The sequence below is a fragment of the Adiantum capillus-veneris genome, chromosome 21, assembly GCF_014529385.1.
Source record: "Adiantum capillus-veneris isolate H3 chromosome 21, ASM1452938v2, whole genome shotgun sequence".
NCBI lineage: Eukaryota > Viridiplantae > Streptophyta > Polypodiopsida > Polypodiales > Pteridaceae > Adiantum > Adiantum capillus-veneris.
Genome location: NC_140951.1, coordinates 144,162,416 through 144,182,122, shown reverse-complemented (window position 1 = coordinate 144,182,122; position 19,707 = coordinate 144,162,416). Strand labels below are relative to the sequence as shown.

At 43.9% G+C, this 19,707-nt stretch overlaps 1 protein-coding gene across 1 annotated transcript in view; it reads left to right on the top strand.

Moving 5' to 3' along the window:
• The first annotated feature begins 409 nt into the window (after positions 1-409).
• LOC147431875 (receptor-like serine/threonine-protein kinase ALE2) overlaps positions 410-19,707 on the top strand; it is a 74,732-nt gene continuing 55,434 nt past the window's right edge. The window contains exon 1 of the mRNA XM_086494347.1: positions 410-1,456. Within this exon, the coding sequence (XP_086350473.1) occupies positions 1,396-1,456 (61 nt within the window). The 5' untranslated portion in view covers positions 410-1,395. The remainder of the gene's footprint in view (positions 1,457-19,707) is intronic.

The window sequence follows — 19,707 nt, the reverse complement described above, 5'->3', positions numbered from 1 at the left end:
TTCTCGCACTAATCTCACAATTCTGAGATTAGTTTTTTTACACAAATCAACGGCCGAGATTAAACGACGACTCAGATTTGAATTTGAATATAAGGCGTGCAAGGGGGTGGGGCATCCCAATATTAAGCCCTGTATCCCAAGATTAGTTTTTCTCGGACTACTTTCACAATTCTGGGATTATTTTTTAACAAATCAACCGCCGAGATTCAACGACAGGACCGATTTGAATATGGGCCGTCGATCACATCCCTGGGGAGAGTGGCAAAAAAAGTGAAAGTGGTTGAGAGCAGAAACGAACTCTGAGCTGGCTGTGCGTGGGGCCCCGCACCCAATTGAAAGCCACTTCTGTGCACTTTTAGCGAAATGGAAACCAGCACACAAAACCTGACCGCTTTTAACGCGCTGCACACACCTCACCAGTTTCCTTTCCACCAGCCCCACCTCAGTCATCACCATGTCAAAATTCCCTCTTCTTTCATCACTCTCTGCTGCTGCTGTCCTCAAGCCTCAAGGTCTTCGCTGCGTTCTCTCAGGTGCAGCCGAACGAAGCAGGTGCATGCTACTACGTCACAGCGCATGAGAGTGTGCCGGAACAGCTTGTATTGAAGGTCTTGAGAGGAGGCATTCCTTGTGACCAGGAGACTCTCCTGGACTCCTGTGGCCTGCCCCTTTCTACTCCACTTCTCATTTCTCCCTCCTTTTCTGAGGTTAAAGTGCGTGCGCCTCGCACTTGTCCTTTCTGGTTTCTGTGCTTTCTGACATTGGCCTCCTTCCCCCCCCCCAACCCCCAAGTCTCTCCACACAAAAGCAGGAATTATCGCTTGTTCTTCTGCTTTCCACTTCCTAAGCTGTCAGATAGAGAGATTGCAGCCTGCTCCCCCTGCTCGCACAACTTTTGCACCTAGAACCCGTCCCTGGCCGTCGACTCCCTCTCTTTTTTTCACAAATTAGAAGTTTTTTTGGCTTGTGGGGTTTTTGGATAAACAGCAAAATGCATATCTACATGCTCCATTCCTGCATTCACCTGTTTAATCTCTAAGTATTCGGTATCCACCAGCGCGCACATTATCTGACAACGCATGAGGAAACCCAAACAGCAGGGTTTTTGGGACGTAACTTACAGCAAGGATGAACAGAGAACCTCAAAGACACAAGGAGCGCGTGGACGAGCAAATACAAACAAAGCACTTGCAAGACAATCGGACAAGGTGAGAGCACATTGAAGTTGCTTCTTCACCAAACTGGGCCGCCAGAATTGCAATGGACTCTGAAGAGCTTGCTCATAAGAGTAACAGCAGTTGCAGTTGTAAGGAAGATGTGGCTATTTCGTGGTTCAGTGTCGCTTCACTACATTGAAGAGGACAATGATTGGCACCTAGGATAGAGTTGCAAACCATGTTTTCATTGCTCCACCTTTCGATTCTAATTTTTGTCAACTTTCAAGTCTTTGGCCATGGTATGCTCTATTCTCTCGCATTCCGTGATTTGGTGTGTTCGGCTTGATTTTTTGAAATCGTGAAATCTAAATAAAAGGAACGATCCTTTTGGTTTGCTACGTAATTTATTGTAGAGGTATGCTAGGCTCTAGCATCTGCGGAGATATGTACGTATAGGGAATAGTCGTCATCTCTTTCACACAATTGTTCCCGCAGAATTTTGAGAGCAAGTACCGTTTACAAAGCAAGCACAATATAAAAGTATAACTACGCCACACAATCAAACCTTTCTTACAGTTTCCAACGATTATGCCTGTGAATTGCTTGGTTGCACTGTTCCATTGTGCCTAAGAGAGAGGCCACTGTTTTGGCTTGTCCCAATCGGTGTGGCAGGGTTGCCCCCTCACTCTCTATCTCTTTCTCTTTTTTGCTGAGGCTATGTCGCTCTACCTGCTCTACCTATGGGGCATGTCTCCATACCTTTTGCAGTCTTCATATGTGGAGGGGCTATACCTCTTGGATGAGGAGTATGCAGATGAGTCTTTGCCTTTCTCGCATTATATGCACATACGTCAAATGCTTTCAATCTTTTGTCTAGCCAAGGGTTTTGCCATCAATTGGCACAAGTCCCACGGGCTTCTGGTATGTGTAGTAGGGGTTGTCCCCGCCCCCTATCTCTTTCTCTATTTCATGGTTATGTTGCTTTTGCCTATGGGTTAGGTCTCCATAGCTTTGTGGTCTGCTAATGCCAACGATCTAGGGGCTTGAGGCAGACTTACCCGGAACACAGCAAGAGAACACAAATTGCCCCCCCCCCGGAATGGGAACGGCCAACTTGCCAAGGACCAAGAACGGGAACGGTGCACAGCGGGAGGCATTAAAAACACCTAAATAATGGAATCTTAGCATTGTGTGATTACTTATATTAGAGTCTCTTTGACTATACTATCAACAAATAACCCTACTTGAAGACCGTTTCTGCCTACTATGGTTTGAATGTGGTGGTGTGCTGAAACTGGCCCATAGACTCACTAAAGGGCGGTAGACTTTAGCTTTCACCTGATTTTTACTTGCAAATACTCGAATAAACTTGTGACTGGAATTTAGCACTTCGAACAAACCACGGCTTGGTATCTAGAATGCTCCCAAGCAGACAGTGACACTGTGCTGGCCCCAGAGGTTGGCGCCCCTTTTGGTATTTCTTTATTCAATTAACTTTGGAGAAAAACCTGTAATCCCTCACGTGCTGTCCCACTCTTATTGGGCTGAAAATTGCCTATTTTAGCCCAATTTCGGTAGCATAACAGCTGTAGGAGGCTTCACAGACAAAATCCCCATGACATAGGTGACTTTTTTGGCGCATTAGAGCACTTTCCCAAACCTGGCGAGAAATTACAGCATGCTGAATTCTCTGTTTTCGTCCTCTAAATGCACTAGAACACTTGTATTCTAGCTTCCCTGCAACTCCCGGGACTATTAGGGATAAAAAAGGGTCAAAACTCTAAACCTGCAAAAATACACAGCAGGTTGTAATTCCCTGATGCAGACTCCGTTTCGCGTGAAAGCAAGAGTTCACGATGATGATGATTAACAACCTTTTTTTGCTTTGCTCGAGTCCTCTCTAAGGCAAGCTTGATTTTCTGATACATTTTATCTATGTTCTCTACATATCGATCTGCTTCAAAATCTTGTGCTTTGTCTCCAAAATGGGAGGAACCTTTTTGCCACTCTCAACAATTTCAAAACGTGCCTTGCCTGTTGTTAAATGCACCGTATTGTTATATGCATACTCGAGCATAGGTTCCCACTTGCCCTTATTATCTGACACATAGAACTTAAGCAAACCTAAGACAATAGAATTAGCCTCTTTTGATTGCCCATCAGTTTGTGGATGAAAACTTCAGCGTAGTGCCCATGTTTTCAAATAAGCCTCTCCAAAATAGGCTTGTCATATGAGGATCACGATCATTGATAATAGACTGTGGCATACCATGGTACTAAAACACATTGTACATAAACAATTGCGCCATTTGATCAAATTTTATCTTCTTCCCGACATAAATAAAATGGGCATGTTTGCTAAACCTGCAAATAATGGTCTATATACTTTCATTTCTTGTCGACATTCTTGGAAGATCAAAGATAAAATCCATAACAATACTTTTCCATGGCTTATCTGGAACAGGCAATGATTGTAGCAACCCTGGTTCCTTTTGCCTGCTAAACTTGACCTTTTTGGCAAATCACGCATGCTTGCACATAGGCATCCACATCTCTCCTCAAAGTAGGCCAGTAAAAGAATGTCTCGATTGCTTTCACTGTGGCATCTATACCACGATGTCCTGTATATGGTGGGACATGACTTTCTACCATAACTTTATGTCACAATGGCCTAGTGACACATAGTCTGCCATGCATCATCATGAAACTGTCCATGAGGAGATAATGCTCGTTGCGTTATCCATCTTGCAATTGCTCAAATATGCTTGCAAAATCTTCATCATTAGCATACTGTTCCTTCATGTCATCAAGCTCATGATGATAAGGAATTGACACAGCTGAAATTTGTGGCTTTCTTGATAACGCATTAGCCACAACATTCTTCTTGCCTTCCACATGTACAATCTGAAAGTGGAACATAGAGAGAATGTTTGCCCATCGCATATGCTTTTCAGATAACTTTGACTGTGTGAAGAAGTATCACAAGGTCTAATGATCTGTTTGGACAACAAAATCAGCACCTAGCAGGTAGTGTTTCCAACTTGAAAGCGCATGAATCAAAGCCAGTAGCTCTTTCTCATGAGATTCTTTCGCATAGATTTGTACAGTCTTTTCTGGCCCTTGCAAGATTTTGCTTTAGTAAGCTACTATGCTACCATCTTGCATTAATATTGCCCCTATTCTATTGCTACACGTATCACACACGCATCACATTGGACCACAAATGACTTCTTGAGATCTGACACTATAGTTACAGAATCTGAAGTCACCTTTTCTTTCAAGAGATTAAAAGCTGAAATCTCCCTATGTGTCGACTTGAAAGTGATCTCTTTCTTTTGCAAAGCATGTAGTAGTGAAGCAATCTTGGCAAAATTTCGGATAAACCTTCTGTAGTAAGAATGCAATCCCAAGAAGCTATGGACATCATGCACAACCTTCAAATCTGGCCATGTCTTGATTGCTTCAACCTTGGCAAGATCCATTCGAACACCATCCTTTAACACTATATGGCCTAGAGAGTGGATCTCTTCCAAAAAGAAATCACTTTTCTTGGGATTGATGAGCAACCTGTAACTGCGAAGCTCTGCAAACACAACGGTGAAGTGACTATGCCCTTCTTCATTCTTCAAGACTATCAAGTCATCAAAGAATGTGTCAACAAACTTTTGATGTGGGTGGAAAATTTAATCTATCATTCTATTAAACGTAGCAAGAGCATTTGTAAGACCAAATGGCATCACTAGAAACTCATATAGACCAAATGTTGTTCTAAACGAAGTCTTGTGCACATCCTCAGGTCTGATACGAATCTGATGTTATCCACTCTTAAGGTCTATCATGTTGAAAATTGCAGCACCCTTGAACGGTCAAGAATATTATCAATTTCTGGAATAGGAAACCTGTTCTTGCTAGCATTCTTATTCAACGCATGGTATTTAATACACAAGAGCCATCCTTCTTCTGCACTAGAAGCACTCGGGAGCAAAAGGGTGAAGAACTAGGTTGAATCAACCCTTTTTCTAACAGCTCCTCAACTTGGCTCATAGTCTCTTTTTGCTTGGCCGCACTAACCTTGTAGGGAGGTCCATTTGGTGGGCTACAACTTGGCACCAAATCTATTGCATGATCTTCAGGCCTCTCTGGTGGTAATTGAAATGGTAACGAGTTAGAAAAAAAGTCATTAAACTCTCGCAAAAAATGCGGATCTTTCTCTATCTAACACAGATAATTTTGACTGACAATTATCTAAAACATCACGTGCAAAAATAAAGCACGGAGAAAGATGATTTTTAATTATAGAAGTGATAGAGGAAGTTGATACAATAGGGAGAGACTCCCCTCTAAGCTTTACATCCTAGATGTGTGAGTTTTGCTATAACCGGCCTATACAATGTAGAGGGCGGTACTATTTGAATTACCTGTTAACTTTACATAGAGCACTGAGAAGGGAAGAGAACACAGTTGCGTCCAGCGATTAGAATGTCACTGCGCACACGAGATCGACACCCTGTAGGCCCGCGTCCCTTTCAGTGTTTCTTTATTGAAATTAAGGTGGACGATCCGACCACTTAGCACAAGCTTTCACAAAGCTGTCCAAACTTGGCGAAGGCTGAAGGTTTTCGGCCTGATTTCGGCAGCATAACGGCGCCAAAACCCCTGTAGGTCAAAAGCACCTGTCTAGGACGGATTCCCTCGCTATCTAGAATCTTTCTGGTCAGCTGTCACAAAAATTCAGCGGGCTGTAATTCTCTGTTTTTCACTGTCGGGTGCCCAAAAGCCTGTACACGCGTCCCAAGGCTCTCACGAGGCTCCCCCAGTGTTCCCTTGCAGTTTAGGTGCGAAACCCTAAACCTGCAAAAAAACACAGCAAGTTGTAATTCCCTGTTTCGGATCGTTTTTAGCGGAGCGAACACGCCTGCGCGCGTCCCAAGGGCTCCCGCACACAATGGGACAGTTCCCCTGTGAATTGGACGAGTTTTCACACGAGAAAACTCTCCAAACTCGCAATCTTTCGCGATGAAACTGTGCGTACCTGTGGGGGATTAGCAATTAGCTAATCCGGTTCCTGTTCAGAAGGCTCTTGCCTTGGCAAACGCGCATAAACCCCCAGAACTGTACATGCTCATCTGAGTAGCCCAACTAGTGAGACCATATGTTCCAAAGGGGGGAGAGAGATGCACGAGAGCAAATCATCACGCTACATGAGACAGAGGAGAAGGCAAGCTTTCCATTAAAGCTGTAGACCTGCACCCACTACTCACACACACTGTAGGTCACTTGTGTGTAAAATTCAGCCCCTCTCAAATTGGGCGCCTCCTCTTGTTGAGGTGTCCTGCAGATTGACCTCCTCCTGCCAAGTGTCCATTTTGCCCCTTTGAGTTAATTCCCTAGTTCCCACTCACTTATAAAGTTGTAAGTGACTTTCCGAGTGGCCCAGATTTCGTTTGGCGGGCACAGGCTTCCATGCTCATCAGAATTCAGTGCTAACTGGCCCGAGTAGTCCCTGACCGATCGACCTAGACTCCCGATGTGAGAAACCTACTCGACCGCAGCCGTTTCACACTAACCATGCAATGTCCACTTGCACCTTTTCAAGGGTCCCGGTGAAACAAGTAAAAATAAAAATAAATAAAAATATCCAGTACTTATTTATTGAAGGCAACAGGAAAAATACACCTCCTGGTGACACACCCCACCCTTGAAATACTGCAAGCGACCTCGCTTGCATGCCAATAATACATGCGGTATCTCTTGATATCACACATATTCTATGATGGGAATCCAAGATATACATGCTTCCGGAAATGTAGCGTTGGTTGATTAAACAATCCCACCAACCTGGCTACAACACATATAACAAGCATAGAAGTCTTCTAGTGTACTCTCAACCACAAACTTCTCTAGGTAAATTCTGTATGGAAAGAGTAGATACAATTGCTTAACTACTCTCTTGACCATCATGAACCATGCTCTTGCCTTGCTCCAAAAAGGCTACATCAAGTCACTGTGGGTTCCATCTAAAAGGCTTCAAGATACAATTGCAATAGCTGAGGTGAATCAATCAATTCAGACTCTTCCATCCATTTGGCATCCAACGATGGATAGTTCTTGAACTTCACCAAATAGCGTCTTGTAAGCTTTCCTCTAACCTTTCTTTCTTTATGTGCCAATATCTGTTCAAGAACAAGGATTTCATCCAATTCTTTCACTTCGGGTTGTTTCTCATCAAGCATATTCTTTGGCACATCACCAACAAAGGGTCTCAGAAGGTTGACATGAAAAGCATTATGTATTTTCCACCCTTGTGGTAGCTTTAACCTGTAAGCTACATCGTTGATCTTTTCTGAAATCTTAAAAGGATCATAATATCGCATACTGAGCTTAGGAAACAAACGTTCCTTGCCTTTCCTTTTCCTTAACCTGGCCTTTTCAAAGCGCAAAAGCACCCAATCACCATGTGAAAATACAAGTTCACGACGGTGACGATCAACAGCTTTCTTTTGCTTAGCCCGAGTCTTCTCAAGAGCAATCTTTATCTTCTTGCATGTTTCATCCATATCTTGCACATACTTGTCTGCCTCAAATATCTTGTCCTTAGTCTGCAAAATGGGCGGGACTTTCTTCCCTCCTTCCACTATCTCAAATGGTGCCTTACCTGTTGACGTATGCACAGTGTTATTGTAAGCATATTCCACCAATGGAAGATGGTGTTCCCAAGTTGCCTTGTGCTCTGCCACATAACATTTGAGCAGGTCCAAGACAATAGAATTTGCCTCTTCTGACTGTCCATCAGTTTGCGGATGAAACGAAGAAGAGAACTTTAGCGTAGTGCCCATGTTCTCAAACAATGCCTTCCAGAAAAGACTCGTCATACATGGATCCCTGTCACTGACAATTGACTGAGGCATCCCGTGATATTTAAAGATATTGCTCATGAATATCTTGACCATGTGTTTTGGCTTTATCTTCTTCTTCACAGGAATGAAATGGGCGTGCTTACTGGACCTACAAATGATAGTTCAAATCCCATCATTGCCTGTTTGCGTCCTTGGAAGATCAAAGATAAAGTCCATTGCTATGCTTTCCCATGGCCTATCTGGGATCGGCAATGGTTGCAACAATCCCGGTTGCTTTTGCCTGTCAAATTTGACTTTTTGGCAAACTAACCATGATCTTACAAACGTATCAACATCTTGACGCAAAGCTGGCCAATAGAAGAATGCGTCAAATTGTCGCATCAATTCCACGATGCCCAGCATAAGATGGAGCATGACTTTCCATCAAAATCTTTGGCGGTAACTGTTTAGTAACGCATAACTTTCCATGCATCATGAGAAAGTCATTCTTAAGCATATAGTGCTCATGATGTTGCCCATCAACAAGCTGGTCATAGATCCTTGCAAAATCTGAATCTTCAGCATATCGTGTCTTCATTTTGTCTAGTTCACAATGGTACGGAATTGACATTGCTGAAATTTGGGGCTTTCGTGACAACGCATCAGCCACCACGTTCTTTTTCCCTTGCATATGCACAATCTGAAAATGGAACATTGACAAGATGTTTTCCCATCGCATGTGCTTCTCAAACAACTTCGTCTGTGTGAGAAAATATTGCAAGGTTTGATGATCCGTTTGGACAACAAAATCAGCCCCTAGCAGATAGTGTTTCCAACTAGTGAGAGCATGAATTACTGCCGGCAATTCTTTCTCATAGACTTGCAAGTTTCTTTCAATCTTCAAAAGAATTCTGCTTTCATATGCGACTACTCGGCCATTTTGCATTAGAACTGCACCAAGATTATGGCCACGCGCATCACATTGAACCACTAAAGGTTTCGAAAAGATCTGGCAAAATGATTACCGGATTTGAAGTCAGCTTCTCTTTCAAGTGTTTGAACGCTAAAATTTCCGTGGCTGTCCACTTGAAAGTAACTCCTTTTCCTTGAAGTGCATGGAGTGGAGAAGTAATCTCAACAAAATTTCGAATGAACCTCCTGTAGTAGGAACATAAGCCTAGAAAGCTTCGAATGTCATGTACGGACTTCAAGTCTGGCCATGACCTAATTGCTTCCACTTTAGCGGGATCCATGCATACCCCATCCTTTGAAACAATGTGCCCAAGGAAGTGAATCTCTTGCAAAAAGAATTCACTCTTCTTCACATTAATGAGTAGCCTGTTGTTACGTAACTCATTGAAAACTGCAGTCAAGTAATCCCTATGCTCCTCTTCAGACTTCGAGTAGACAATCATGTCATCAAAGAAGGTACCCACGAAGTTTCTATGTGGTCTAAAAATTCTGTCCATCATTCTATTAAACGTGGCAGGAGCATTTGTGAGACCAAATGGCATAACAAGAAACTCATAGAGACCAAATGTTGTCCCGAAGGCAGTCTTATGGACATCTTCTGGCCTAATGCGTATCTGATGGTACCCACTCTTTAGGTCTATTCTTGTAAACAATGACGCTCCCTCAAGCCGATCAAGAATGTCATCTATCCTCGGTATGGGGAACCTGTTCTTGATGGTATTCTTATTCAAGGCGCGATAGTCAATGCACATGCGCCATGAACCATCCTTCTTCTGCACTAAGAGTACAGGCGAACAAAAAGGGGATGAACTGGGCTGAATCAGCCCCTTCTCTAAAAGCTCGTTAACCTGACTCATAATCTCTTTCTGTTGGGTTGCACTAACCCTGTATGGTGGTCTATTCGGTGGACTAGAACCTGGCACAAGATCTATAGTATGATTCTCAGGTCTCTCAGGAGGTAACTCCCCTGGCAAAGAGTCCGAAAAAAATCACTGAAACCACTCAAAAAAGTTGACCTTTCTTTATCTAAGGTAGACAAATTAGATACAACTTGAGGTACTTCTTTTGCAAAGATCAAGTACACAGAAAGATGATTCTTTATTACAGATGAAATAGCAGAAGGAGAAACAACTGGAACAGATTCGCCTTTAAGCTTTACATCAAGGACATGAGTCTTTTCTTTATGTACAAGGGTAATCTTTTTATTGTAGGTATCCACCATAGCATGCAACCTGTAACACCATGGGATACCCAGTAACACATCACAACCCTCAAGTGGCATAATATGAAATTCTTCCGCATCCACAACTCTGAATGTGCAGACGAAGCTTTCCCAAAATGGGAGTAACAGGCTTTGAATGACCTGGGCATGCCAAACCTGCTTCCCCTGTCATACCCATCTCCTCTGCACGAAGGCCCAACTTTTGATGCCAATTCTGGTGATATGAAATTTGCACGGGCTTCTGGATCAAAGAAAACCAGCACTGTCTGGTCTCTAACTTTGCCCCAAGCTCTGCACAGCTCCGTGGCATCTGTGTTTGGTCGGTCTCCAACCAAATCTGGAACAAGTCTTGCACTTGGCTTTGGCTTCTTCCCTTTATGGTCCGACTTGTCATCCTTATCTTGTGACTTCTTCTGTGGGCATTCATTTGCAAAATGTCCTTTCTGTTCACAAATGTAGCATTTCTTGGCCTCCCTAAGAGCTTTCCTTTCTTCAAAAGTTTTGCCAGAAAAATGCCTGTTTTGCCCTTGTCCTCGTCCCGAAGAAGATTTAGACTGCTCCTTGGACGTATCACCTTCTTCAGTGGAGGGCTTCTTTGTGGGAGGCTCAAAAGGCTTTGCTGCAACATTAGTTACTACAACAATTTGAGAACATCTATGCCTTGGGGAACTACATAGAAAAATCAAAGATCTCTCAAGCCACCGGATTTCTCAAAGATAATGCTATGAAGTGGTGGAGTTCCATAGCTGCCAAGCCGCATGCTCCAAGGACTTTGCAAGCTTTCAAGAAGTTTTTTGCTCGAAGCCACATGATATCCCTGTTTGAAGTGCAGCTTTTGGCAGACTGGGATAAGCTAAAAATGCTTGCCACGGAAACAATGGAAGACGAGAACCAAAGGTTTCTCGATATTTACCTTACGGTGTCTTTCTCAAGTTGATCACCTTGGAGGACCAATGCAAGTGCTATACCATTGGACTGCCATTACCTCTACAAGAATATTGTCTATCTAAGCAAGTATCTACCATGCAAGAACTTACGGACCATGCTCCGGTTGGTTACCAACTTATGAAAGGAAAATTGGAATTTGCTATGGAAGATCAACCGACCAACAGTCAAAATCCTTGATCACAACGAACAAATCCTCAAGATTCTCTTAACACTTCAATTTAAAAGACTCGTTTGACATCGTGTCAACGAGAAACCCTACTACAGAAGCCAGATGCTTTGAATGTTTCCAAACGGGATACAACTACCAGAATTGTCGTACTAGAATTGCTCTACTATTAGAATTGTCGTACTAGAATGTTTCCAAGGGGCCTAAACCCTAGCAGAAGAAGAGGAAGAAGAAGACCTCGTCTAGAGACAAACCAACTTCGAGATCAGTGGCCAAGGGGCCTAAAACCCTAAAAACACTTCCTATAGTCAAATTAGCCTAAAATATGATGACGTGGCAAACTATACAAACATCCTGGATTATGCATTGACAACTTTCTGGGCGCTAGATTTTGGTCGTGCAGCTTTTAGAAGTTTTACTTTTCATGTAACTGCTTTTGAACAAGCCAAGGGCCTATAAATATATGGTGTAGGCTCTTTCTCTGGCATACTACCGCATGAAAATTTGAGCAGAGCTCCCAGAGCTTGTACCTTGTTGAGCAATATAACTAAATATCGAAAGGGGCGCCAATGTACGGGGCCATTGCCATCTTGGAGTGGAACTCCCCCACTTTGTGTCTCGTGTAGATCCTCTCTTTTTTTGTTCAGTCGTTTTGAAGTGCTAAAAGACTGTTCTAGTCCGTTCTTTTCAGTTGGCACGTGTGCCGTCCCATTACATCACCTATGTATCGATCCCTTGGAGCCTTGTTGGGCTAGCCCCTTTCACCATTAAAGGAAAGTGCAAGGAATAGACATATGGTATGTATCATCCACAAGATAAAATAACCATCAGCTCCAAGGGAGGATATGATAACGCACGGATCTGTTCATCATAATGATAGTGTATAGTTGTATGGTACCTGGACTGGTATATATGGATCGTATTGTATGTGGGTATATTAAAAAATTTACATTACAAAACCATAAATGAATTTGATCGTGAAACTCCGTCAAAAGGATGGGAAACCAACTTATGTGGCCTACATTGATTTCAAAAAGGCATATGACACAGTATTGCACGAGGCGTTGTTCTTGAAGCTCGCTGTGGTGGCTGCAAGGTCGAGCACTTAGATTTTTCCAAGCGCTCTACAGGTCCACCTCTGTTAAAGTCCAACACATGGAACGACTGCCGGATTCGATTCTGGTGCAGCGAGGAGTCTGCCAAGGATGCCCGGGATCGCCCTGTCTATTCAATATATATATCAATGATATTCTAGATGCAGATGCGGAAACATGGGGCGTGGAAGTACCTACTCTTCTCAAGAGAATTAAAGGACTCCTTTGTAAGGTGCAGTGGATGAATGTTGAACTTTGCTCAAGATGAGTGATCCGATCGTCTTTAAGGTTCCTTTTACTTATGGAAGGGAGAGCCTTCCGTTCTTGAATGAGAGAGTGCAATGGACACAAACAAAGTGAATGGATAGTGTGCGTGAAGGTGCATGAGACTGAGAGATAGAGAGAGAAGAGAATACGACACGGGGAAGTTGTCAAACCCTCCTCCAAGGGCCCCACTCTTGATGGCGAGAGTGGTCTACTATTGATTGCACAATCTGGTACAATGGCTGATGCAATGAGTCTAAATGCTTGCTATGTCGAGGTCGACGGTGTGGACGATGAGGACGAGACAAGGGCTGAAAACTGAGTGCTTCGAGTCGGTAACTGTTGCACCAAGTCGGGGGCTGATCTGCTAGCTTGATGGCTGAGAAAAACGCTGTTTTCTCATGGCTGAAATCACTGGACAGCAGGCTTCAAAAACACTGGGAGTGCTGAGATCTGATGTTGTCCTTCCAAAAACACTGGTTCATGCTTGTAAAAACGCTGATTTGCCAGTCGTTTAAACGCTGTTTTGCTGGTGCAGAATCGCCAATGCAGGGGCTGGAAAAACGCTAAGTGCAGGGGCTGAATGACGCGGGAATCCTTTGCTGAAAACGCTAAGGGCACCAGGCTGAAAACGCTGATGGGTCTAGGCTGAAAACGCTCGTGTGTTTAGGTAAAAGCGCCAGGTTCCAGGTTGGGGGAAGTCTTGCTTGAGAAGGTTCTCCAGAGGCTTGCTGCACTGAGTGCTTGTTGCTCTCCTTCTTCTTCTGCCAGATAGTGCTAGCCCTAGGTTGCTTATATATTTACTTAGTCAACTTGCCCTACCTAGTTCCCAACAAAAGTCACTTAATAAATAAGTGAAAAATGTCAAAAATAGGGAAAATAGGTTTGATGCACTGGCAAATTTCCCTGATGGATTCTGATGGTAATGCTGATGATCATGCTATGTGCAACCGGAGGATATGCATCTACTCTAAGTGCTTGGGCATGCACGGTCTGCGAACAGACTCACAAAAGTGTCAGATCACTTCCTAAGCTAGGCTATCTGAACCCCTGTCATGAAGTAGCTTGTCCACGTACACACAGGGTTAGGTGTGCACGTGACATCCCCTCTTTTTCAAAGTGAGGTACTGATACCGAACTGTATGGCGTTGAGGGAGATCGCCAACAACTTCTGGAATCCTGGAAAGGACTCTTCGTTGGCCCCCTCTGATGCGTGGGTCATGCGATACTTGAACTTCATGAAGGTCTACAACTCTTACTTCTTTGGGCCACGCCGAAAGCGACACAAAATCATCTGTAGCTCCTTCGATGCTTCAACTTTGTCTATGGACGTAGGTCCATCGTCTTCAAGAATCTCCAAGGCTGAAAATTCCTGAAACCACTCTCAACACAAAAACATGAACATATCTATTCCATGTAAAGTGACTAGAAATACTCTTGTCTTTTTCAAAGACTGTGCATGCAATGTCGATGAACAAATAGACGGAGTGCCAAACCATTCACCACACACATGTAAACAATGAGATCGAAACTTGTCTTTTTGACTTGTGCTCTTTCTACAACTGTGTCGCGCCAAGGAATAGACATGGAATGTGACCTCCTTGAATACATACTTTACAACTTTTCATGAAGAATCCGCATATATCCGTGCTCATTGATGAGTGAAATGTGCTCAATGAGAATATGTTATGCCTAGGAAAAGGGATCACATATAGACGCGGACTAAAATACGGGAAACGATCACGAATGAAACACTCGAACAATGCGTGTTGACTAATCATGCGAACGCATAGTACTTCCTGTGGGGGTTCTTTGGACCTCGACTCGAGAGCCAAGATCGGTTCTTTGTGATTGATCGAATTTGCAATGAGGTTAGCTTCGCTAGAAAAAGCATCAACTAAACCATCATCCTTGTGAACAATCACGTCGTGATCATACAAATCATCATGCTTGTGAGAAAACACATCTTAATCATCATGCAAATCATCATGCTTGTCATTGTCATCCAAATCTTCATGCTCATCATTATCATTCAAAATCATCATGCTTATCATCATGCAAATCCTGTGTGTCATGCTTTGGAGAAGAAAAGACTAAGAGAGTCTCTTTCTCCTGAATCCTTTTAATCTTCGCCTGCACATTAGATATAAGAGATGGAGAATGAACAACTTGCTCTCCACGAATGACAATGGGAGAGTCACATTTGGCATTGAAAGTGAACGTATTTTCCGCTCAATCAATTGAGAGGAATCACTACCGCCTTGTTGAGATCGATTGAATTGAGAACTCGACATCGCACTTGATATACTTGTCCAAACCATAAAGGAATGCCTCCTTGCGCTCCGCATCCGATTTGCGTAATTGAGTGCCGAGCTGCAAAACACGATTAGAGAAAGACATAAGTGGCATACAATTTTGCTTGAGACCGCACCAATTGTCCTTCAACCATGCTAGGTATTGTGGGGGCATAATCCGCGCCTTGAGCTTGTCATGGAAATCGGCCCACTTGAAGGAAAGGGGTGTGAATGCGTCGGCTTCCTCTAGGTGCGCGGCTAACTGTGCCTCTTGCCATGTGTGGTACCAATTGATGGCATCACCGACAAGGTACATAGCTCCCGTCAAAACTTTGCTATTTCTTGTCTTCTTAGTTGCTGCAAAATAAGCATTAAATTGATGCAATCAAGAATGAATAACCGTAGCATCCATCTTACGATCATACTTGTTGAACTAGATCTTCTCTATGACTGGGTTGTTGGAGTCCGAATCTCGGCTTGCGCCACTTGATAAACTACCAACATCTTTGGCTGGCTCGGACTTCGAGGCGAGAACCTGTCGAACCAATTCTTGCGTGCTTAGGTCTCTCTGAACCTCACGATCGGCCTCCAAGGTCGCTCGTCTTTCTTCGGCTGCCTCCTTTCTTTGTGCTTTTCTTTCTTTGCGTGCATTGCGCTCGCGTTCCAAGGCAATGCGAGTCGCTTCTTGTTGTGCCATCAAGTCCATCATCGACTTCACCAAAGCCTTCATAGGATTTGGTGCAATCCCTGGCGTAGATGGCGAAGGGGGAGGGTCAGGAAAACCTCCATGGTGAGGAAATTCTTCTTCACTACTTTCATGCCCATCACTTCCATGCGAAGTATATATTCCGCTTCGAGTGATGACCATACACTGTGATCTTTGGTTCTTAAGTTCACGAGGAACTTGGGTTCTTGGGTTCTTGGGGGTCTTGAGTTCTTGAGGCTCTTCAGGGTCTTGAGGTTTTTCTTTCGCTTGCAGTCTGTGTTAGAGAAGGATCTTCTCTTCACCCTAGTTTGCTCTTTTCTGCGGGCGCACCCCCTGGCGGTCTTACGCTCACACCAAGGTTGCTTTTTCCCACCTCACGTTGATTGGCCGGCCACTAAGTGCACGGTCCGCTCTCAATGACTGAAAAGAGAAACAAGGGGAGGCTGGACAAGCCCTTCTTTCTTGGAATTCCTGTCACTCTTCAAAAACACGATTAGGAATCGACACGCCCAAGAGGACTTGGGTTACGTGCGACTGCAACAAGAAAAAAAAAATTGTGGTTCTTGTGTTTTTTTCCTTGAATGATACAGAACACTGTCAAAGCTCTGATACCATTGTAAGGTGCAGCGGAATGAATGTTGAACTTTGCTCAAGATGAGTGATTTGATCGTGCTCAAGGTTCCTTTTACTTATGGAAGGGAGAGCCTTCTGTTCTTTAATGAGAGAGTGCAATGGACACAAACAAAGTGAATGGACACTGTGCGTGAAGGTGCATGAGATTGAGAGATAGAGAGAGAAGAGAATCGACACCGGGAAGTTGTCAAACCCTCCTCCAAGGGCCCCACTCTTGATGGCGAGAGTGGTCTAGTATTGATTGCACAATCTGGTACAATGGTTGATGCAATGAGTCTAAATGCTTGCTATGTCGAGGTCGACGGTGTGGATGACAAGGACGAGACTAGGGCTGAAAACTGAGTGCTTTGAGTCGGTAACTGTTGCACCAAGTCGGGGGCTGATCTGCTAGCTTGATGGCTGAGAAAAACGCTGTTCCTTAGGCTGAAAAATCGCTGTTTCTTATGGCTGAAATCGCTGGACAGCAGGCTTCAAAAACGTTGGGAGTGCTGAGGTCTGATGTTGTCCTTCTAAAAACGCTGGTTCATGCTTGTAAAAACGCTGGTCTGCTAGTCGTTTAAACGCTGTTTTGCTGCTGGTTGCAGAATCGCCAATGCAGGGGCTGGAAAAACACTAAGTGCAGGGGCTGAATGACGCGGGAATCCTTTGCTGAAAATGCTAAGGGCACCAGGCTGAAAACGCTGATGGGGCTAGGCTGAAAACGCTCGTGTGTTTAGGTGAAAATGCCAGGTTCCAGGTTGGGGGAAGTCTTGCTTGAGAAGGTTCTCCAGAGGCTTGCTACACTGAGTGCTTGTTGCTCTCCTTCTTCTTCTGCCAGATAGTGCTAGCCCTAGGTTGCTTATATATTTACTTAGTCAAATTGCCCTACCTAGTTTCCAACAAAAGTCACGTAATAAATAAGTGAAAAATGTCAAAAATAGGGAAAATAGGTTTAATGCATTGGCATATTCCCCTCATGGATTCTGATGGTAATGTTGATGATCATGCTGTGTGCAACCGGAGGATATGCAGCCTGGGCATGCACGGTTTGCGAACAGACTCGAAAAAGTGTTAGATCATTTCCTAAGCTAGGCTATCTGAACCCCTGTCATGAAGTAGCTTGTCCACGTACACATAGGGTTAGATGTGCAGGTGACATCCTTTTGCTCTCGACTTGATTCTACTTGCCAACTCTCGTGAAAGCCTACAAGCGAGCCTTCACAAGGTAAGTGAATGGGCAAAGACCTGGGGCATGACCTTTGGAATTGAAAAATGCATGGTCACAGTGTTCCACGGAGACCTGCAGGATCTTTCTATGAGGATCTTTATTCTGTGGTGAGATGGTTGCAGTAGGTGAAACGTACAAGTACCTTGGCATCGACGTGGACTCGACCTTCTCCATTGAACGCATCGTCAAGGAACGAGCGGACAAGGGGAGGAAAAGCCTATTCGCACGTCAACACCTGCTGGCAAACCGAGCCATCCCTATATGGTCTCGATTGACGGTTTTTAAGACATGCATGTATGCAGTGATTTGTTATGGCGCGGAAATTATGGGGGCCCACGATCAGCGTGTCCTTCACTCTCTACAGCATCTCTTTGCCACCGGGATGCGAATGTTACTCGGAAAGGGAGCAAGGTCAACCTCTGTAGGGACGACAACTTTCCATCACGAGTTTAACATCCCACCCATAGCTGCCTTTTGTGGGGGACAACGAGCAAGGACTTTTGACAAGTACCGCTTGGTTTCATCTACCTGGATAGGCTCCTTAGTAAACAAGAAGCCTAAGAACCAACCGTTCAAGAAATAAAACAAAAAAACCATTAATCACTCTTGGGAACTTAGAATTTTCTTTTTCTACCAAAACTAGTCACTACATCCCTATAAAAACCATAATAATGAGACCTATTAGGGGCGTATCATAGAATTCATACTTGTATCTGTAAGAGACTTGTCCTATAGAGTAGACAATTGATTCTTGATTAATGATTCCACATCAAGAGTGTGTTACAGTTTGTAAGCTTGTATGTTTTTTGAAATATTACATATCTCCTAAACTATTTTCTAATCTAGATTTTTTGTTTGAACTTTGCCATAACTGCCTGCATCAAAAGTGGCAAATTACTCTCGAGATGGAGGCACCTCAGTTCACTATTCAAGATTGGGGCATCACTCATAGACAATAAAGCATCAATGACATCACCCTTGGTGATTTGCATGTCCTATGCATGATAAAATTGGGTATCCATAGGAGACACTGGCACACTAATTATCATCTATGTCAGACAATTCCTCAATCACCACATTGGAGATTACATTGACCTTCTCCTTGTTCGTGGAACTATCAGATACATGTGCCTTGTCATCTTTTTTCTTCTTGTCACCCGCATTCTTCTTCCTTTATTGCTCTTTCTTAAAGTGCCTGCAATGTGGCTTCTTATGGCCTTTCCGACCATATTGGTAACCAGTGACATCAAATTGCTTTCCTCTGCATTCTGTGACAGTAGTAAGTAGCTAAGTCGTATGGTTGGTGTTTACATCGCAACAATACTTAAATCCGGAGTATCCGAAAGTTTGGAGGAGTTTTCATCGGTTTCTTTATCCACAAGCATGGGAGGAATTCGACATCAGAGGTACAAAAAGAATCCAAACTTCGAAGTTCGGCAGTTATGCCTCACCTTTAACACGGGGGCAAGTCACATGCGCACTGCACTTGCGCCACATGGACAAGCTTCTGCTATAGTGCAACGTCAATCTTAGCTTAGGACCTAGTCTGGCACCCTTGTGAGCCTCTAGCAGAACGTGCATGCCCAGGTTGGTCATAGTTGCATACCCTTACTTGCACAGTTAAGTCACTTAAGCATATAGGCATATGAATAGTCACTTCAATCATTTAATTATACGTGACTTTGTGTAACAAACTTAGGCACCCCAACTATAGATTCTACCGCGATACAGTAGAGATTCACTCTAAAACAGTTCTCAAAAGACGACACGGCCTGGCATAGTTCCGTGCCCAGAGGTATTGGCCCCAAAGACTAGTGCCCCTTTCGGTATTTCTTTTAATATTAATCTGTGTGCAAAGTACAAGAGAGTCCGCGGGAACTCACACTCAGACTCTGCGTCCAGATGCCCTGAGTAATGAGCCCCTTGGACTTATTTATTCTTACAAGGGATGCCCAAAAGCAAAGCCCCAAAAAGGTTAAACTTCAAAGCAATTGTAACCCAAAAGCTGCCAAATTTAGCTAGCGTAATTTTTGGAAATCTGTACGCACTGCCACGTCAGCGCGTTTTGCGAAGAATCTGCTACGTCAGCAGTCAACAGATTTTGCCGGTACCCGTATAGTTTGCCACGTCAACCTGTCAGCACATTTTACGGAGATTCTACCAGTAGGGTGTGTGTGTCCCGAGGGGGGGGGGGGGGGGGGACTGCCA